This window comes from Cinclus cinclus, chromosome 1 (assembly GCF_963662255.1).
Source record: "Cinclus cinclus chromosome 1, bCinCin1.1, whole genome shotgun sequence".
NCBI lineage: Eukaryota > Metazoa > Chordata > Aves > Passeriformes > Cinclidae > Cinclus > Cinclus cinclus.
In genome coordinates this window covers 47,055,162-47,078,213 of record NC_085046.1, presented here as the reverse complement: position 1 = coordinate 47,078,213, position 23,052 = coordinate 47,055,162, and the positions used below count along the sequence as shown (strand labels likewise).

At 36.9% G+C, this 23,052-nt stretch overlaps 1 protein-coding gene across 4 annotated transcripts in view; it reads left to right on the top strand.

Annotated features, from left to right (window-relative positions):
* Positions 1-23,052, top strand: part of ELMO1 (engulfment and cell motility 1) — a 308,693-nt gene that overhangs the window by 122,747 nt on the left and 162,894 nt on the right. For all 4 annotated transcript variants that reach the window (XM_062509803.1, XM_062509813.1, XM_062509822.1 and 1 more), the window contains 3 exons: positions 1,270-1,392; positions 2,721-2,852; positions 22,110-22,214. In XM_062509803.1, coding sequence (XP_062365787.1) covers positions 1,270-1,392; positions 2,721-2,852; positions 22,110-22,214 — 360 coding nt within the window. The remainder of the gene's footprint in view (positions 1-1,269; positions 1,393-2,720; positions 2,853-22,109; positions 22,215-23,052) is intronic.

The following is a 23,052-nucleotide window of genomic DNA, read 5'->3' as shown; positions in this document are numbered from 1 at the left end:
GAAGATAAGTTTTGAATGGTGGTTGAACGGGCTCAAAACTGGTTTTTGTAATGGTTATTTTCTCAGTCACAGAAATTGTGGTTTCTTCATGAAAATATAGTATTAAATACTCCTGTGTTTTTTGGTTCTTTTGATTATTTTGTCTTAACACAATTCATCATGACTTTTACACAAGAAGCATGAACTTAAGCTAATGAAATCCTTAATGAATATAATATTGAAGACCTGCATCTGCTACCATAGAAGATCAGGGGTTTTGCCTTTGATATTTGGGTATATTACAGCTTCAATGGAATGAGGAAAATCTTTCTCTGTAGTGAGTGTAAAACAAGCCAAGCAACAAACAACCCCTTGCACTTTCTCATTTGCTATCATAATTTCATTCATGCATACCCCCAGAATTTATTTCAGAAGGCAAGTTCATAAGAAGCTTGAAACAGTCATAAGGATGATATTCTTAGGTGTTTACTTATTGTCATAAAATGCTCCAGTGCCTTTTGACAGACAGATTCTTTTATTCTCTGGAACTCTACAACATAAGTTGACTTATCCATCTCCCACTTGACTCCTTCGTTATGTAATTTGCTGTGTTTAGAGGCCTGGGTCTGTTTCCCATATAAAACTACTTGGTGTTTTTGGCACACCAGAGATTTTTAAGTTGTCCATCTGCTTTCTGAATGGGATAATTCTGCACATATAGGGCATCATATACTAATATATTTCTAAGCAGTCTTTCTCATACAGATTGGAGTTTTCTAGTAGAGACAGGATTGTGGTGTGATGCTGACTCCCTGTTGAGCTCTGTCAAATCACTGCATTTTCTGCTTGTGTTTGCAGCCTGAATACTTTTCTGCTCAGATAGCTACTCTCTTAAATATTTTCTTAATATAATCATTTAGAAAAAAAATAAATTAAATAGAGAGCTATAAAGCTATTGGGATAGAATTATTTTTCTTTGAAGTGACTTCTCAGCACTGTTTTTTTCAATGCTACTTCTCAGTATATGCACAGACCCTATCTAGTGTAAAGCTGTGTCTTCTTAAATTACATAATACAGTATCTGAATCAGTACTGCTAGTCCTAGTGGTTTGATTTTTGGGGGTGGGGATGGATTTGTGTTTGTGTATGGGGCTTTTCTGTTGAGGGTTTTTTTTTTCCATTTCTGGAGTATAGATACAAAATAGCAAGAACATACATAGAAATGGAAGCACCTGACTGCACCCACTGTAATTTTCTGATTCACCAAAATCTGTCTCTCTTTTTTTGCAGCATGTTATCAGGGCACAGAGAGCCATCAATAATGAAATGGCACACCAGCTATATGTTCTGCAAGTACTTACCTTTAATCTTCTGGAAGACAGAATGATAACAAAAATGGATCCACAGGATCAGGTAAGCATCTGGCATGATCTGATCTTAGCAGGAAGACCACTCCTTACTGTTGTACCTAAAATTGTTCATGGAGGAAAAAAAACACTCGCTAGGAACATTCACATAAGTCATTAATTTTCTCTGTCTGTGAAGTTGGGTTATGTTACTTGGTTGTACGAAGATGCACTGGCTATTTCATTCCTTGTGCAAAAGTACAACAAAATGGCCAGGCAATTCTCCTTAGCATGTAGTTCCATTAACTGAATTTTCTGTCTTCCTGAGCAGAAACTCTGAGCAGATGTCCAGCATTTGTTTCCTTTGTGCCCTTCTCAGAAGCACTAGAAATGTATGGTCTTTCCAAAAAGTACTTCTGTAGAGCTAAATTAAATGTTTGCATGAAAACTATCTGACATGCTAAAGTTGAAGTTAAACTGTGTAACAATATACCCTGGTTTTGTTACTGGGAACCTATAAAGTACTTAATTTGTTTATTGTTCACTGTGTGCAGACATTGACTTTGATATTGTTCATTGTGCAAAAAGTGACACTCCCCTAAGATATTAAAGAGATTTAAATATAGGGTCAATGAGCCATTGGGATGATGAGTTTTGTTTCTTTAATTTTTGTGGCCTTCATTTAGGCCCTGTACAAGGAAGAACCTGATTTCATTTTTAGGATGAAGTCATCTTAAGGCTTGCTGATAATTTGGAGAAGAGAAGGTGAGAGAATGAGATAGCTGTAAACATAAAAGTGACATCATGCTGTAGGAATTTATGTTTCCTAAGTTTGAGATGAGAAAGTTTGACTCTTGGGAATGTACATGCAGTCAATTAGTGCACATCTCCATACAGAGTGACTAACACAGTGTTGTTAATATTGCTGGAAGGGTGGTTATCACTGTCTTGAGACATTTCCAGCTGCAGTAATTCCTCTCTTGCCTATTTCTGTGGAAGCAAAAATGCATAGTTACCAAAATGAACACAGAGTGCTGAGTCATTTTGTGTTCATCCATCAAGGTGCTTAAGTACTAGTTTAATTAACAGCTTAATTTGAAATGTGTGTGATTTTTTTGGCTTCTGTGGTTAAAATTGTATAGTCAGAGATCTTGCTAACCTGGGTCCTGCTTCTGGAAGTCGACACTTAAGCACCCGTGTGTGAATCTCATAAATGTGAGAACCACAAGGTCATTCTTGCTGACTGTTTCTCCAAGTATAAAGTAGGGAATTTAGACACAAAAACTTTGGGCAGTAGGGAGGAATACAGTGTTTTAAAACACCTTTTATAGTATTGCTTAATTAAGTGAGAGATCAGTTATTTTAACCAATTTTTTTAACTTTATTTTAACGTAGGCTCAGCGGGATATCATATTTGAACTCCGAAGAATTGCATTTGATGCTGAATCTGAACCCAACAACAGCAGCGGCAGTATGGAAAAACGGAAATCTATGTACACTCGAGACTATAAAAAACTTGGATTTATCGTGAGTTTGTGTGATAGTCCACTGAAAGAGGGTGCATGCATCCATTATAGTACATATTTTCATTAGTCTCTTCTCTTTCTTGGTCTTCTGTCTATTTCCTAAAAGGGAATAACTCTTCTCCTCTTCCACAGAAATCCTACTAACTTCAAATGACAGCTTTAGCAGAAGCCAGGGTGCTGGAATGGATGCTGTAAACTCTTTACAAGGGATACTTAAGGAAGTAGAGGTAGTGCAGTAGCCCTGTTTGTTAGGGATTGTTTTGACTGCCCAAAGCTTAGTAATGGTGACAATAGGATTGAGTGTTAATGGGTAAGGACCAGGATGAAGATCAGTGAGGCAAATTTCATAGGCCACCCAACCAGGATAAAGATGCAGGCAAAATATTCCACAAGTATCTGGGAGAAATCCCAAGATCTCTAACTCTTGTTTGTGTGGGACACTTTGAACTTACCAACTGTCAGCTGGAAATATGGTACAGCAGAGAGGAAACATTCTAGGAGATTCCTGAGTGTGTGGAGGATAATTGAGGCCAACTGTATGAGGTTAAGCAAGGCAAACTGCTGGGTCCTGCTACCCCATGCAATAATCCATACCTGGGGAAGTATGTCTGGAAAGATGCTCAGAGGAAAAGAACCTGGGGGTGTTGGTCAACAGCTGGCTGAACATGAGCCAGCATGTGCCCAGATGGCCAAGAAGGCCAATGGCATCCTGGCCTGGATCAGCAATACTGTGGCCAGCAGGACCAGGGCAGTGGTTGTCCCCCTGTACTTGGCATTGATGAGGCCACACCTTGACTACTGTGTTCAGTAAGAAGATATTGAGGTGCTGGAATTTTTCCAGAGAAGGGCAACAAAGCAGGTGAAGGGTCTGAAGCACAAAGCTGATGATGAGCAGCTGAGGTAGCTGGGAGTGTTTAGCCTGGAAAAAAGCAGGCTCAAGGGAGACCTCATTGCTCCCTACAGCTACCTGGAAGGAGTGTAATAGTCTCTTATCCCAGGTTACAGGACAAGATAGTTTTAGATTATTTAGGATATTACATAAAATTTCTTCACAGAAAGGGTTGTCAAGCATTGGAACAGGCTGCCCAAGGAAGTGGTTGAGTCCTGGACACTGGAGGTGTTTAAAAGGTGTGTTGATGTGGCTCTTAGGGACATAGTTTAGTGGTGATCATGGTACAGTCGGACTCAGTGATCTCAAAGGTCTTTTCCAACCTAAACAATTCTATGATTCTAGCAGGAAGAAATAACTACCTGAAGTTTAAGCAGGTAGTTTTGCACGATGTGCCAACATTAGAAGCTAACTTTTAATGATATCTTGGATGAACAGGCACTGCCTAATGGATCTCCGACAGCCCTGTGAAGTCACTGTAGTTTGTTAACAATAGTATGGATTTATGAGCACAATAAATCTGAGGTATGACTCCATGGTATTCACTTATAGGGCCTTGTGTTTTGATTACTTGAAGTCCTTCAATCTGTGACTAGGGGATGCAGAATCTCTTCTACCCTGGCAATCAGATGAATTGGAGTTCTGGGCTTGCCCAAAACTCTCTTGGGGAGCAGAGCATGATCTGGCTAAGCTGTTGCACACATTTATATTAAATAATAACATGTATTTCCCCCCCCCCTCTGGAAACAGAGCATGTAAATGTACAGTGAGTTAATATCTTGATTTATTGCTTACTCTATGTTAGTATGCAGTTTTCTTTCTCCTTAGGTAAAATTGTATGCTTCGTATCTCCTGTGATTCATTACTGTGCTTTTGGCCTAGCAAATATACACTGAATATTGTACAGTAGCCACAGTTAGAGACAGAGAGGTCTTCAGCACTTTTGGTGCAAACTTGGAGCTTGTTGTGCAGTTTGAGTGCTCTGCCCAGCTCTGTGGCATAGGACTCAATTCTCCCAAAACCACAAGGGAACTGGGTAGAGTCTTTCTGTGTTCTGATAGCTGTTTCATTACTGATGAATGAGGAAAAAATTACCACTGGATCAGTGCTGTTGTATCTGTAAGGGATAATTAAGTAAATAGGAAGGGAGGAAGAGAAGAACCTGGCATTTTTGGGTTGCAAGCCTGATAGCAAAACTAGTGCTTTGAAGGAGCTTTTGAAGCTCAGTGTGAAGTGGTTTTGTTTGTTTGTTTGTTTTTTATTTTTTGGTTGTTGTTGTTGTTGTTGTTCTGGGTGTTGTTGTTTTCTTTGTTTGTTTTGTTTTGTTTTGTTTTGTTTTGTTTTGTTGACTCATCCCTCAGCTTCATTACTCCCCTACTCCCCTTTGAGCTGTTCACTGGGAAGCCTACTGAAAACACTCTGGCACTCTGGCAGTTGTCAAGGGTAACTGCAGCACTGTTTACTGTTTGATTATGATAGCCTTTCAAAAGGGGATGGGAAGCAACATTTAGGAGGGAATGGAAACTGGGATTAAAGCAGTGGAGAAAATGTAGAAAATCATAGTGGGAGATAAGAAGCAACACGGGAAAGTAAGCTGTGAAGAAGCACCATAGCAAGAGCCCTAATGGGAGGAAGGTTATTCTATTAGCAGTATGATGAGGCAAATTTCAACAGCAAACTGTGAGGAGAGTTGTTCTTCTCTTGTACAGAAGGTTTACTTTGAGCTAAGAGTCCAGGTTACACTGCAGGTACAGCTTTAACAGCTGAAGAGGAGTATTGCCTTCCCCCCAGGGCTGGGAAAGGGAGCAGGACCTCTTGTGAAAACTGGCTGCTTATCCCCAGCCTCATACACAAGTAGTGTTCCGACTCCTGGCTGCCTTCACCCCGTATGCTTCTTTTCAATAGAGTGTCTTTAGTGCTTTAATAAATTGCAGGTAGAGGGTTACAATAGCATACTGATCGTGATCTGAACAGTGTGAGGTTTGTCTCCCCTGTGCTTCAGCTGTGTGGCACAAGAAACTTGCCAAACAGGAGTCTGACTTTGAATGCTGTCTTTATTCCACTGATGCTGATAATCAGGAAGCCAATTTTTTGAGCTGATTAAATATTCATTTCAAGGGACAGAGTAAAGCCATTTTACTCTCTAGCTGTTAAGTTGTTCCTGGACTGCTTGTTCTCTTTCTGTATGGGAAATGCAAGAATTATGTATATTTTTCTCAGGCACATCAAAAAGCCTTGTCCCACTACAAATGTAATGTCAAAAAGAGACAAAGCCCAGACATGGTTTCAGAAGCTTACAATGTAATTTGTAAAACTGCATGATTAGAAATTTACTTTCAGCTAAAGCAACAACAGAACCTCACCAGTTGGTTGGGATGACCAAATAAAGAGATTTTCAGATGAGATAGTTGTGAGATTTATTAAAATGCTGATGAATGCAACAAAAATGACCCAGTTAGGAGATCTGGGATACACTCCACCCTATTGAATTATTTCTTCTTTTCTCAGTAAATTGTAGATTAAATAATCTGAATACTCTCCCTTATATTTGAGTAAGCTTAATTCCCATAATTGAGGCAGAAAATAATTACAAAACACCCCTCATAATCCTATATAATTTCGTAACAATGTCTTTGTAATTCTTTAAATAGCACTACTGTCATTGAGAAGTTGTAATGAATGTGTTTCTTTATATGCAGCTCTGAACAAATGATAAGAAACTTAGCATATTGGGAAAAACAACTCCACTAATCTCATCCTGGAACAGTTTTTCACAAGTTTTCAGCATGTAGAGCTTCTGAAGATTTTTGTTTGTTTTGATTTTCTTCAATTAAATAGAAACAATTTGTATAAATGCAAAAAACCAACATGGAAAGTGAGTGATTTCATAATTTTGTTATGATATAATGGAATACTTTGCTAGTATAGCAAAGTAAAATGTAGATAAATGAAGGAGATATGAAATCAGTAAGGAATGATCTGATAGAAGGTGACAATTTAAAGGGAAATTTAGAATGGTGGGATGTTATTTAAAAGGCAGGCATGGGCTTGACTTTCAGGATATTAGTGGTGGTGGCATAAGAAAGTAAATATATGCTGAAGAAATTTTCTGATGAAATGAATATGGGAGTCAGTGATGAAAGAAACACCATGACAAATTAGATCCCCTTTTGGATTACAGAAACAGAAATAATGTCATTTTATGCAGTCATACAAAGAGCAATGATGTTCATTTAGGACCCCGGCAAGAATTTCATCTGCAGGAAAGTATCTTGTCTATGGAAAAAGATAAGAGAGATTGTGTGATGTAGCAAAAAAAAAAGTTTGAATGTTAAGCTACGATTTATCAGGAAAGATATTTTCAGATCCTATGATTTGCTGAGGCCATTTTTTGCATTTCTTTGGAGATAATCTAGAGCACTGTATAATTTCAGTAAACTCTGCAGGGACTTGTGGACTGACTGAATGCAAATTGTGTGCAGAGGGTGAGGCTTGTGCAATGATGAGGGAAATGTTTTGCAACGGTTGACTTTAAAAGGTTGCCTTTTTAGCCAATCAGCCTGAACACTGGAAATCTCGACTATGTGTGCCAGAGAGGGAGGAAGCTATATGCAAGGTAAAATTTAGTGATGGCAATTCATTTATAGGAGAGATTTTTAATTGGAATGATGGGGACAAAATTTGTCACAACTTTAAAGATGGAGGTCAATTCATTATGAAAATGTTTGTATATTTCACAGAGGTGGGTCCAGGAAACAAAGCACATGAGGACCCTGTGAAAGAAAAAACACCAACAACCAAGTTTGCTTAGAGCAGTCTGAAGAAGACATGAATAATTAGATGGATGATTTAAATGGTTGCATAGTTGATTTTTTAGACATAGCAAAAACTTTCTGATATGTGGAGAAGCACAGATAATTTGGAGTATTTGTCTAAACAGTTTTGGAAAGAAGCTTCTAAAACAGATAGTTAGATAAAGCATGCTTTAGGCAAAATATAGACCTAAGAAGCTTCTGAGATTTCTTTCAGACTTGTATTTTTTTCTCTTCTTCATATCCCAGATGAGCAGCTAATTTGTTTTATCTTAAACTACTTATGTTTATTCTACTTTATCTTAAGTCTTTTATCTTTATCTTTTTCAAAAATCCCTTGTTTGTATCCAAGTAGCACTTTGAAGGTAAGAACTAACAGTTTTCTTATAGGTTCTTCTGTGGTGCTTCTCATTATCTCTTGGAATAGTCCATAGCTGTCTGTCCACAGTAACCTCAGTAACCTTGACATCATGATATATTCCCCAGATGGAGTCCCTTGACTCTGCTGAAAGGAAATTATCGGAAAAATAATTTGCAATAATGTAATTAATACCTTGTAATAATTACCTGCAAAAGTAGCACACTCAAATGACTCCAGCATTTAATTGCTATCCTCTTCAACCCTACTTAGTAGAGCTCTGATGTGCTCACTTGTGAGCTTCTTTTCCTCCTCCATCATTTTAATGATGTACTCTATCTGTGTCCCACCCCTGTTCCAGGATTTGAGAGTGAAGGACTAAGTTTAACCTTTGGAAAAACATGGGGGAAAGGTATGGTTTTAATGTTTGTTTTCATTTTTCCAATCTGTTTTAATGGGCAGTGAATTGAATTAACTTTACAGAAGTCAATTCTGTTTTGTCCATGATGGAACAGTCTCCCTGTCCTTATCTTGGCCAGTGAGCTTTTCCATCCTTTTCCTGCTCTTGATCTGTTGAAGAGGGGACTAGGCGAGCAGTTGGGTGGGTGCATGGGTACTGGTCAAGGTTGACACACCACATCTCCTTTCTGTGTATTTTGCTGTCTCTGTGTTCAGGCTTTTTCTGGGTTTATTCACTGAACTTTGGTAGTTTGGATGTTCCCTGTGCTGTGCTATCATGCCTTGTTTTCCAACTTCTTAGCTTCTCCAGCCTTTCTCTCTCAATTTATTTCCTTAGTCTTTGGTTTTCAATTCCCACTCCCCTTGGGCTCTTTCTTCCATTTTGATATCCAGCTGGATCTATCTCCTTCCAGCATGTCTAATCACTCTCCGTCATTAATTAATTAATTCATTAATTCATTCATTCATTCTCCCTGAATTTCCACTTTTTAACATCCTCACTCCCTTCTTGTGAGGGGTTTCTCCTTCTGGATTTTCCAGTCTCCCTCTCTCCATCTCTTCCTCTGACCCTGTTTGTTCCTCCATCAGTATGAAGCCTGCTCAGTCATTTCCAGCTTTTGTACTGAAAGTTGTCAGGACTTTCTAAAGACAAATTGCAAATTGCATTTTTCTGTGCTTTATTTTCAGAAATGGATGGACTAGGTTTAGTTTAGCCATGTGGACCAAATATTAATCTTTGCCTCAGTGTGAAAATTTCACTTGCCTAATAAGTGGTGTCCAAGACATTAAAAACGGGGAACAGTGTTTAGAAATAGGAAGTGTTGGCCACTGTAATAATAGTCAATGCAACAAGCTCCACCTCTTAACTGATCTATAGGCAAACCGCTTTTCTTTTCTTTTTGTTGCCATAAGGTGTGAGGTTCTAACTTGAATAGTTCAACCACAGTTTGATTATTTTTTTTCTAAAGATAGGGTTCTACATTTTGCTTGTTATTCTAGGCTGTGAAATAGTTGCAACCTAATTTTGAACAATTTATCTTCAACTGTTAATATATTATAGACTTCTATTCACAATAAATTATTTGACTGAAGATTTGAGTCACAGGTTTACTGGTGGGGATGTGTGCATATTCAAAGAAAGTTCAGATTTGCACTCATAGAAAGTCAGTAGATAAATAATTAGGTTGTTGTGTGATGATCATTCACCCTTTATTTTTGACTGGCAGAAAGTAGAGTCAAAGCAAAGTCATGCAGTGAAAGGGCATGATCAAATCACTGGGAATAATAGTTCAGGACGTCAAGTAATATTGCTTTGAAACAATGAAAACATCTAAGGTGATGTGAATGTTTGAAATGCTTGTGAATTTTATTAATATTTTTTGCACCATCTTGCTTTTCTGTCCTAGCACTCCTGCACTTCTGAGCCTTCCTACTTCCAAATTCCTGCCTTTGACACTCACCTTTCACTGTTCTGTAAGCCCTTCTACCTACCCTCCCTTTCCACTCCACTTCTGGTTTGCTTTTTTTTTCTAAGCCTGGAAGGTGGGGCCAGGAAATGCACAGGAGAGGCGACATCTTCAGAAAAAAATGTGTTCCAAAGAAATTTGTTAAATTCAGTTAATCCTAAGCATTTATAATGCAGTGAAATGCAGCCCATGTTTGAAAGGAATTTCAATACTTATATGAGAGTAAGTCTTAGAAGCTTTCCTTGCATAGAATGAGTGAGCTTGGACTTTGACAAACAATTATGTAAAAATTGATTTTGTTAGAGAAATGCAGTGCTTAATAAAACATTCCTAAAAATGGTCAAATAATTGCTAAAACTTGTCAAGTCTTTTGCACAGAAAGAAAATTCTAGGTATTCTGTTCTGGCACTTGAAATAATTTTAAAGTATCTGAAATTAAAGTTTAAAAATGAAAGGTGACAGACAAGTTGAACTGCAGGTGGCACAATCAGATTTACCTATATTTTAGATATTTTTCTCAAGTTTCCCTTTGCATTTGATATTTTGCTTCCCTGATGTTCCCTGATGAACACTGCTGCTTGATAGATTTCAAGCAGAGCAACCACAAGAAAGGCACTGAAACCTGTGTGAGAAAGGTGAACAAAACACAAGAAAAGAACAACAGAATGGAACAGTAAGGGTATATAAATTAATTGGTGATGATACTAAAGATGTAACTAATGGTTTTATCAATCTATATTGGTATTTGGAGGAGCTGCAACCTGCAAGCCAGTTATTAATTTTACAGTTAATTTTTCTGAATCTATATGGAGATGATTCAGTCTGAAAAGGGATGTTTTTTAGTTTATTTTCTAAAAACAAACTAAAAACCAAAACCAAAAATAAACCCACAAAAGCTCTGTTTCATTTGTGAAGTCTTCACTTTGCTTGTTGAAAAGCAAAGCAATGTTTTAATTTATTAGATGAATTTTTAGATTGTTTTGCAGTATGAAACTCTGTGTAGAAATCTCACAGAATGTTTTCTAAGAGAGTACCTAGATCTTCTCTTTATAGGAATATCTGTCAGGATTGTTTTTCTTTATAGTTCACCTACAGATGAAATACTTGGTTTCCCAACTGTATATGATTTGATATTATTTGGAGTACATTGGAATCTCATTTTAAAACAAAGCTGGTAACTGAAGTGGAATATTTGACAGCAGAGGGCACCGGTATCGTACCAGATGTCTGTTGCTCACTGAAGTTTTTCAACAGCTTTCTTTCATGGACACAGAATCTTTTCAGCCTTAGAAATACTAGAAATAACTGTTCTGGCTGTAAATGCCAATTTCTCAGTTGAATGCCAGCAGATGTTTGATGTTCAGGCTAAATGATACTTCTGTGGGTTACTTGGCTTGCATGTTACAGTTTGTCATATAGTGCACTGTAAATATTTTTCTTTTTGACACTTACTAGTGAGATATTTTATCCTCCCCAAAATAATAGTTTGTTCCTATGTTTGAGTGTTTTTCAGCCTTGTGTAGATTCTGTGGCAGGGATGCTTTCTTGCAGTCTGGGACTTTTAGGGTTTTTTATTTGTTTGTTTAGTTTTTTTGGTTTTTTGTTTTTATTGGTTGGTTGGTTTTTTGTTGTTTGTTTGTTCATTTGTTTTGTTTTGTTTTTGTTTTTGTTTTTAACCTATCAGGAGTTTCTACAAATCTGTGAAAGACAGGATTTTGTAAATGTAGTTATAGATCTAATCAGAAAAACTTACATTTGATGCCAACTCAGACTATGTTCTGCAAATGTGGGCATTAGCAGCAAAGCATCAATTTATTTTCAAACCTGAGGCAGAAAATTCTTAAGTTTATTCTCATGCTTTGTGCTGTTAGGAGCTCATCGGTGTGTGACTTATCATGATCTTTCCTGTAAGCAGAGTTTCATAGTTCAAAGTTACTGTCTGCCATAAACAAAGCATTCCATGGTTCCATGCCATGCCATGTGTTTAGTGCTAGGCTGTGGAAAAGCAGGGCTGTGCTGAAAAGAAGATTCCTGCTGGAAGTTTGCAACTCAACAAAGTTCATGCTGAAACTCCACTCTTCACGGTGACACTTATATTTGCTGAGATGTTCAAGTCAATGTGTGGTGGTGGGAGATATCTTCTCTGGTGTAACTTAGAGCAGGGTAGGTCCCCAGGTTAGTGTTTGAGCCACAAATCTCTTTGTTAAGCCCCTGGACCACTCTGAGCAGTGCAAGGATGTGTGGGCAGATGCCTGCTAGGCACAAGCAGGAGAATGGCTTGGTTTCCCTACATGTGAGTTAGCTCTTAGCTTTAGTCCTTCCAGAGGAGAACAGATTTAAAAGAAGGAAAAAAAACAAAAAAAACCAAAACAAAACAAACAAACAAAAAAAAAAACTTGGTGGGCCACGGAGCTTCTTTGACCTTTTATTATCACTTCAACAATGAAGTTAAAACCAGCCAGAATGAAATGTGTACAACTGTGTGGCTCTGTATAACGTCATTCCTTTTGTGCTTTGATGTTTTAATTCCTTATTTCATGGTTTTGTGCTTATTATAAATATTAGTTGAAGAAATTATCCTTTAAATCAGTTTCTTAATGAAGATAGTTGTTTTGAAAAGGGAGAATAAAAAGTTGCTATTTTAGTATTTATACCTTCCCAGTATTTTTAATTGTGAATTTATAAAATAAAGATATTAAACTCGTGTTTTGAAAAAGCATGCCTCTCTTGCAGAAAATACACTAAAAATATAAATGTGCTAATTTAAAGTTACTCACAATGGAGCATTGTATTTATTTTTTTCTTTCATGTATAGGCTATTTATAGTTTCACTGACTAGTTTTCTTTGCCATCTGCAATCCCAGTTATGAACTCGTGGGGGCAGGCAAGTTCCACAGATTTGAATGTAGTTGGGCTGAACAGTTTGTTTCAAGTGTACCACAACGCAAGACTTACTTTCTACCCCTTCACAGGGAGATGGATGGATCTTGGATGTCTTTCTCCGGATGTTATGTACCACATGTCTTAGAATTCGCAAACACAAGAAAAGGAAAAAAAAAATAATAAAAAAAGGAGAAGCATCCCCCATAAAACTGGTCATACATAATGGCATGTCAATTCTTTTGTTGTGTGAGTTTCATCTGTTTCCCAAGATTTGGCTTGGATAGATCATTCTAGACAAATCCTTGCTTGATATTAAATGATGGCAGTTTTGTGAAACTGTAAGTTCAATTTAATGTTAATTACAGCAATTATTTATGTTTATGAGATTTTTCAGTGTATGCATGCATACAAATAGATATGTCGGTTACTGACATGTGCATAGTGCTTTTTCCTCCTTGTCTCATTCCTCATGGGTTTTTTGGCCTCTTCTAATATTTAAAGTGTGGTAAATAGCACAGCACACAAAATAATTAGATTTTCTTCACTTACAAGGACTTACAAGGAGTTAAAAACATTCTTTTTGAATGTGACATTTCATTTACTGAGGCCTGAGAATAAATTCAAAGGGAGAAAGGCATCTTATTTTTAAATAACCAATTTATTTTCCCAAAATAAAAACACCTTCATATCTAAATTCTGAATATTTTGGTAGTTAAATGTAATCAACTTGTTATACAGCCCCTGCATAAAATCATAGAATAGTAGAGATGTGTCTTCTTTTAAAATATCCTTATTTTTTAAAAAAAATCTCCCTACATTTTGGTGTAGCTCCATCCTCTTTTTTTTCATTTGTCTGGAGGAGACTGAAGGGAGAGCAGAACAGTACCCAGACACGCAACACATCTCAGCATTTTGCAGAGCCCAACTCTAGTCACAAGAGCTCCACATTCTTGTAGAGGGAGGGAAAGAAAATTGGAAGTCAAGGGAACTGAAATTCACTAGTGAATGGATCCAGTGTTTTTTTTCATCTTTGTGGTTTGTTTTGGGTTTTGGTTTTTTTTTTAATTTATTAACTCACTATTGAAGACAGATCAAGGTATCCTATGGGATGGCATAGGTTATTGTTGACTTAAGGCAGAATTTGGACTCAAAGGTTTTAGGAGGGATTGGTCCTGTGTTCTAAACCTGTCCCTGCCATCACAGCCTGGCTGTTTGTACTCCAGCAGGGGAAAGATTTGCCTGTAGAGCTGGTAATTTTGTACTTGGGAATGTCTATCCAAAGGTAGCTAAAATACCACATGTTGACAGCTCCTTTGCTGTAGAATAGTTTTTATACTTTGTGATTATTAGAAGCTTGACCTGGTCACAGGTAATAAAAGAAGTGTCAGTGGGTGAACCACAGAGCTCCTAAATGGTAGCTGGCTTTTTCACCCAGTTCTGCAGGTCCATATGCTGGGCTGCAAATGCCATTCCAGTTCTGTTTTTCAGATTGATACTGTTGTATCTGGCTGCCAGGCAGCCAGTAGATTCATATGGGTAATTAATTTTGAACTGGAGTTTTCTCAGACACAGGGCTGACTTTCCTCCACTGTATTTGAACTAAACACAGTCTGGGCCTTTCCTTTTTGCACATGACAGAGGTTTTAGCTAGCTTGCTTGAAAAGGAAAATCACAAAACCTTTCTACATAAATATCTAAAGGGAGAGCAAGATCTATCCCTGCTTACCTCGTGATGCTTGGCATTAAGTTTAGGTTATTTTCTAAGCTCATTATTTTCAAAGAAGCACAGATTGTAAAGATGCAGGATGTCCCCAGCCACTCCTGTCATTGGTAGTAATGAAATTCCAAGAGAACTATAATTCACTGCACAAATGGAGTGTTGATCTTCTTGTTCTGTGGTTGGGCCTACCATAGTACACAAGCATCATATCCTTATGACAGTTGCTGTAGCAGGAAGGATCCCATTCATAGTTTCAGTCTTCAGTGATGACGTAGGAGAGAGGCCACTGCATCAATGAAGTGGCTGCTTCACATGTGACCTCCCTTTAGAAGCACATCCTCAGGAAAGTTCTAATGATTATTTTTGACTGACTTTGATTTTACTTTATTGATTATAATTTAAGTAATTTTTCTTTAAAAGGAAATACAACTGAAAGTTTTTTTAAATTAATGCACCTCAAATTTCAGATGCAAATGTTGTGTCAAAAAGTTTAGATAAAACTGCCCAGAGTGTAACTAACACAATCAAATATATGCTCTTGTAGTAATCTTAGGCTTAGAAAACTCCAATTCAAGCAGCCCAAGATTTGGCACGATTTGGTTTTGAACTTTTCATTTTACTTAATAAAAAGTTCTAGAGATTCTTCTTTTTTCTTTGTTGATAGGCAATGTAACTAATTTATTTGGAGCATATGGTAAAATATATATGTACAGTCATTAACTATTTTGTATCTTTTCCTTAGTTTTGTAAAAAGTCTGTTGAAGAGCTCTGAATTTCTCCTGAATTATGGAGCAATTATGCTTAAATAATGAGTGGAAGGCACAATCTGCCTTACTGAACAGGCATTAAAACTTTCCCAAACTCAAAAGAAGTTCCCAAACTCAAAAGAAGTGACAGAATTTGACTTAAAAACACTAATTAACTGACACATTTGATAGGAATCACAGAGATACAATTGCTGAGGTAAAGTTTGAGTCTTGTGGGTATGACTTCTGTCTAGTTGCAAACATTTAATCTGTGTTTATTTGCCGTGCTCAAGTGTAGATAAATTAATTTATTAGTCTTGTTGTTCCTGCTAGCACTCTTCACACTGTTTTCTCATGTAACTTTCTTCTTGCTAGCTTGGTATTTCTCCTGCTGGGCAGGATGAGAATTCCTGCCTTAGATTCTATCTGTATAGAGAAGGCAAACTGCTTTAGTAACTTTGGTAAAATTAAACCAGTCATTTCCCAACACATTGTGAAGTCGTAAGAAAGCCCATATTTATAACAGTAGTTCTTTTGTGGTTGGGGGTACTATGTGCCAGTTCTTCCCAGCGTACTTCATGAGTGTTGTAGTTAAAACAATACAAAAGTGGCTTGCTGTCCAGGACGTGGGTAATGTATTCCATCATGATTTTGTAAGAGCTGGAGCCGTCTGAAAAGCTGTAGCTCTTGGTTGCCCTCCAGCAGCCCTGGCTGGAGGGACATCTTCACACCCTTGCAGCTGAACTCCTAGAAAGTCTCATAAGAAGGGTCCCTAATTCCCTGTAGTGAAAGCCATGTGGAGTAGCTCACATCTCATCCATCACCAGTTTAATCTAAAGTGGACTGACTTTGCCCAAAAAGTCAGGGTAGACATGAAATCTGGCAGGGTCTGGCTGTAAAATGATCTGGTAATCTCAGTAAATAAACTAGTATGGCTTTTAGCTTTTTGACCCAGTCCCAACTATATCTGCAAGTGGATGTTTGACTGCTTATTCCATTTTTCTGTAAGCTTAGTGGATATGGTGAGATACCTGACGGTAATTTTCCATGCTGAAAAAAATTTAATTGATATGACCACATCCCACTGATTCATTCTATATAGCCCTGAAAGAGTACATAACATATTACTGCTTGATAACAACATTTGCCCAGTAAACATTACTTCAGTAGTAAGAAGTCAATAATCTGTGAAGTGTTAAACATAAATCTAACTCAAGATGGCTCACAGTTTTCATGCATTGGACAAGATGTGATCATCTGAATTACAGCAGTCATTTTGAATTCTTCTAGGCATTCTACTTATTGGGAGCCTGTAGGGCTTAAGATTTTGGAATCCAAAGCATTAGCTCCATGTAATTTAGGCATGTGTAAAATACAAAGAATTATGCAAGAGCTTTTTGTCTCACTTTATAATGTGTAACTTATTAATGACTGAAAATATGTAGTGCTTTTGACATGTCTGTTATGGTCTATTTAGTGATTTTAGGTGAATTGTACCGCCTTAACATAAAGACTTCTGAAATTTTTACCACTATACCATCTTTACACGACTGGGACAGATTTCTGGTGGTGACTTACATAGAACTCTAATGTTCTTTACATTAGATTACATAGTAGCTCCATTAATTAAAAATATATGGTAGTCAAATCATTGCTTTTTTATCTTTTGTAGGGCAAATGGTATGCGGATTGTACTTAAAATTTCTTTGCTATTGAGATGGTCAGATCTATATTGGTGAGGTGAAACTTGATCCAGCAACTCTGTTGCTTAACATGTTACCTAGATAGGAATGAGTTTCATTATTGGAGGATAACATTTGTAGTCTACTAATATGTATCCCAAAGCTGTCATGTCAATAACAACAAAAAAACAATAACGAACCTGAAAATTTCTACCTGCTAGTAGAAATGGACAAATATTTCCAAATATACAAAGCTAAAAAGAGCTAGAAATTAGTTTAAGGAAAAGCCACCATCATTGCATGCAGATATAATTTGTAAATGTTCGTGAAAATTATATCCAGTAGAACTATATTGCAGTTCTTGATATGTGGTGGAATAGTGGGGATATGATTTAAATGACTTGCACTGAAAGTATCTTGAGTGATTTTCTTCATATTCTTTCAAATATACAGTAGTTACCGAGCTTTGGGTACTTCTCACTTGTGTTAGACTGTGAGGCTTTTTGTGATTTTGGTTTTTTTTTTGTGTGTGTGTGGGGGGGGGGTTTGTTTGTTTTGTTTTGATTTTCCTTTTTTTTTTAATTCAGGAGTCCTCCAGAGATATTTTCATTCTAGCACTGAATTATCTTGTAAATTTCAAAAATAGGCTTTGGAAGAAAAAAAAAAATCACATTTGCATATTTAAATAGTTATCAAGAGAAAAACAAATCTGCTAGTTCTTCATTGATTGCATAGAAGCTGAAAATTCCCAAGTCACTGTTATATCTCATTAAGTGTGATGATGAAAGTGGTATGCAACATCATCATCTGTTTGAATACAGTGCTGTTTAATAAAAAGACAAAAGTATTTCCTCTTTAAGAATTTTAGCTGGCTACCTCTTCACAGATGTTGGTTTAATGTAGTATTTTTCCCTATTTGTAATTCTTGTATAAATGAACAGATGGGAACATTTTGCATTTAAAACTTCAGGTTTATTTAGGGAAGGGGTAAATGGTGAGTCTTTGTGTTCATTGATACTTTTAGCATAAGTTTGTCAATGCATAATTCACTGTAAATCTCACTTAAAAAGTTCCCACTCTTCTTGTCTTGAGTTGAGGAACAAACATCCACATATGTACCACTGTGATTTCCTGGTATGATCCAGGGAAAGTTTTGCAGAGGTTCTGTAGAACCTGTTTAATTGCTTTCCTTCCTAGTCCACAGCACAGTGGTTTAAATTTAAAAGGAAGAAGAAAATGAGTAAACGAGATGAGTAATTGGAGATGGGAGAAAGAAATTGCTGTCCCCAGTATTATTTTGGTAGACAGATTTATTTTTTTTAAGAGAAAAGGAAACAAAGACCAGTTTTGATAGGGTTCCTTTTAGAAAGACACCTTTAAAATTTGATTCTTGTGACTTTTGGAAGTTGTTCTATCATCAGTTCTTTTAAAGTCCTTACTCTTCCCTGGAAACTTCTGATGTGTTTTTGTCATGACACTTACAGAAGTGAGGCATGCATAATAAGGATTCACCTGAGCTGCTTTGGGACTAGGAAAACAACTATTACTGGGTCCAGCACCTACTCCATACTGCTTTGAGGACAGACTAGTATGATTTGGTGACTGATTTACATGGCTGCTGCACACATTAGCAGTGCAAAATCTGTGATAAACTGTAGTAGTACCTGTCAAGACAGAAATAAATTTGTATGTTAATGGCCTAGAAATGCAGGGAAATAATTCCTGTTCTTCAGCATGTTCACGTGGAAAATTCTGTTGTTAGGAATAATACAAGGAATTAGTGATCCTTATTCCATTAGCAGTTACAGACAGTATAGCATTGCTGTGAATAGGCATCTCGGTGTGAGGACACATACCTACCACTGAAATTTTTACATCCCTCAGAGATTGCCAGGAGTAAGACAGTGAAGCCATTCAGGATATAGAAGAAAGCTTTACACAGCCAGAACTGCATTAAAATGCTAGGTTGTCTCAATGAAATTACTGCACTGGGATTTAGCCAGAATAGCTGTCATATTGTGAAATACGCCATGTAATTTTTATTTATTTTTTTAAATGACATTAGACAATATGATTATGAGTTTTCATCTTATCAAAACAAATGAATTTTTATTTCCACAGTATCCTATTGAGTTGGCTAACAAATTCTTGAGTGTTCTGGTATATTAGCATGTATGACATAAGTGCATAAGCTGTTAAACACTGCTCAGATGCTGAAGCTGAAAAATGCAAAGATATTACTCAGCCTAGTGGAAAAAAAATCAAAAATTATCTGAAAAATTTGAGGTAACAAATCAGTTTCATTTGTGTTTCTTACTCTTTGCTTTTCATAATGAAAAAAATGCCATAGATTTTGTACTAAATGGATGCAACCAATATGCCAGAAACGCTGTGTGCCATATATTTAATAAATTGTATTATAGGTGGGGTGTTTGCCTACTTCTGAATTATTCACTACAGAATTTTAGATAATGTAGCTTTGTATCTCATTGCTAAACCCAATCTCATTAACTTAATATTCCAACCGCAAATATTCATCATGTTAAGAAAAGGATTATTTTAGGGGGAGGGAGAAAGAAAGAAGGGAACAAAATGTCTGACATTCCTTTTTTTTGGAATTTGAAGAATAATTGAAGGTAATATATTGTCTCACACATACCTGAAATGTCTGGGGGATCTTCAGCTATTAGCTAGTTCTGTATTTCTAGATATTTAAATCAACAGAGCTGAAGATCAAGCCCTAGTCATACTTGTATTCCATGTAACAGAAAAACAGAACGGTTTCTGAAAAACAGAAACAAACTTAAAATAGCTGGGTTTATAGGCTTGACTTGGGGATAAAGTAAAAGTGAGGGAGAGATGTTTTTTCTGTTTGAACATAGAATTAGTAGTGGTGGTAAGAGACAAAATGAGTCATCCTTACTAAATGTTGTGAGATTCTCATGTCCTTGTTTTTTGTTTTTTTTTTTGTCTGATTTAGAATGAGATAAAGGAAAGAACTGTTCAAGCAACAGTAGGTCAGGCTTTTTATTTGTGTCATGCTATTATTTTACCATTGTAAATGCCAGTAAAAATGTAGCTGGGTCTTGAAACTCTCTGTTCTTGTCAGTTATTTATCCAATATATATTATTATATAATAATATATATTATTATACCCATATATAATCCAGATTATATATCCATATATGCCATGCTATAGCATGGGAGCCAAGAGTGCATGTTTAGCCCTATGCTGTAGTTCTACTTGCATAAGTTTTTGTAAAACTGGTGCTGTAGTGTTCTCTGTTGACTGGTGCTTCCTGTGGTTCCCAGTAGCTTTCCCAAGGAAATGTACCTCGTGGACCTCATGACACAGTAAAGTATCAAGCGGTGTTCCTCAGGACTTTTACTTTATGGCCAAAATGGAGGTAGATTCAAATGCAGAGAAGGATCTGTAAGATATTCATGCTGGATTGAGGGGGTGGGATTTGTGTATCTGTGAGACTCAGCCTCTCTTAAAATGTGTTTTCTGAAATGCCTGAAAATTGTAGGAAGGGAAGTTTTCTCCTCCCTGGAGATGAAGTCTGTAGGGCATGTGATATATGTAAAGCAATTTTGCACTGATTTTAAATGTTCTGACTGATAAATGCATCAGTGTTGAAGATGAAAGGTTGAATTGGGGAAACAGCCATGAAAGGTTATTGTCTGTCATTCAGATGAGCAGATGAAAGTAAAAAAAAAAAAGTTTTAAGGGGAATTTTTGAAACTTACAAGTCCGTAAGACATTGCTTTCCCTTCCTAAACTACAACTACCCTTCTGAAATACTTATTACATAGATCTTTCTATATAAAATCCAGGGTTCCAGGCATCCTCTTGATGCCCTAATTAGCTGTGATTGTTTTGCTTGTACACCAGTAGCCCTAATTTGGAAATATACAACCAATAATTCCACATGCCATCTTCAGACTAATATATTTGTCTACTTTTGAAGTTGCAGCAGGCATCCTAATGTATAATTTTGCTTTCTACTATTTTTAATCTCTTATGTGACTGTGAATTATTGACTGGCTAAAACCAAAGTATGATACCTCTGAAGCTAAAACAGGCAAAAAAAGTATAATCAGTCATTTCTACCACTTTATGGCCTGACAGACTCAACAGAAAGAAAAGTAGTAAAACCTATGCTTTTATCAGTGAAGTGGGTAGATCAAACCCTGAGCACACTGTAGAAAGGAAGTAATGGAAGAAACCTCTGTTGATCTTTGCCAGTTTTCTGGTAGTAAATGCACTTTAAAAGTCCCTGTCATCTGGGTCTGGCTGAATAGAAAGCCATTGCAAAGGAGCTAGGGATATTTTTCTGTGTCAGAATGATAAGTGGAGAAGGAGACATTGCAGAGGTGATGCTGATAAAAAAGCATAGCAGAAGGGAGGAGTTTTTCAATGAAGAGATATTATTGGTACTTCTGAGCAGCTTCTTTGGTGTAGCCAGGCAAATTTTCGTGTCTAAATCATGAACTACATGAAGTTTATCAAATGTACATTTCATTCCATCCAATCAAAAAATCAACTGAGTTAATGAATATTTTGAGCAACTGTAGTTTTTCATGTGAAAAATGTTCAGTGAAACTGAACATCTGAAATATGTACGTGCATGTGGAAACTAATGAATTCTAGCTATATATTGTATGTTTATTCATTAATTCCATAGACGAAATCCATAGGTTCAGAACGTAACAAAAAATGTATCTGAATTCCACAAGATGAATCTGTTTATTTTCATAAAATAATTTTCTCAGAGTCCCTTTGTATTCGGGAATCCACAAGATCCAATAGACAATACAGCTAGGTTGTTTTCTTCTCATTTTTGTGGTTAGTTTGAACTCATTCCATAGAAGTTGTATAAATAGGTGTTTTAGTGTCTGTTGGCTCAGTTATCCATATTCTCATGTACTTTAGACTCCTTGGTGGTACTACAGACTATCTGCCATGAACGACACCCATGTGCTTCTAAAGCATTCAGCCTTAGGGAAACTCCATTCCACAGCGTCAGAAGAGAACTACTGTCATGCCAACCTCATAGTGTCTGCATTTGGTTGTAGAGCTCTTCAAGGCATGGGCCATTTCCTTATTAAGAGTTATCTGCTCAGTAGAGTTCTGTTGAATATTTTTTGACACAGCACGTTAACATGGTGCTCACCAACACTATGGAACTGATAGCTTTTGTAAAGGTGCTCATTGAGTGATCTTGCTCTTTTCTTGCAGAATCATGTAAACCCAGCAATGGATTTCACGCAGACCCCTCCTGGAATGCTGGCCCTTGACAACATGCTGTACTTTGCTAAACACCACCATGATGCTTATATTCGGGTAAGACTTCCTCTTGTCATGGAGATTTTTGCAGTTGCCTGTTTGCAGTAATTATGTCCTGTTTACAGTTGACTTTGAAGGGTAGGTTCAAAATCCTGATATCATTAACAAAAAACTCTAGGAAGACAAACCATATGACACTAAAACATTACTAAGTCTGTAAAAGGTCTGGCAGAAAGCTGTACAGGTGACTTATCTGTCATTGCTGAGTCAAATATTCTAGATACTACTTTTTGCAAGTACTTATTTTTGCTTAGGCCTGCAAAGAGAAGAGAAATGAGCCTGTGCCTTTGTCAGATGTATAATAGATTAATGAACTTGGAAAGGAGCAATTATGCTGATTATGCAGAATTCTCTGACCTGCTCCAAGTCTACCAAAAACTGACTTTTTTTTTTTTTTTGTGGAGAGCAGGATTTGAAGATCAAATGCTTTGAGAGGTGACTGAGTTGGCTTCCACGAAGTTGGCTGCAGAAGTCATTTTGGAGTAAAATGCATACAAAGCATGATTTACTTGTATAACCCCTTCCTGCGCCTTGCCCACTCCACTTCCTAAATTATTTCAAGGTTATTTCAAATGTGATAAGAGCAGGTTTTGTGTTGCATCCCTACAAGAAAAGGTATACAGCTGTATAATACCTGCCTCTGAAGAGAACAACTTTTCCTGAACTTTACTGAAATCAAGTGCTTCCCAAGCCAAGCAAGCACAGATAGGAATGGAGTATAGTCACAAAAGTCAGTGTCTGGAGTTCATAGGGATGGTACAGTTCCCTAAGAAAAATGCTCATGCAAACTTGCTTAAAGAAGTTTGTATATAGAAGTAAACAGTAGACACACTGA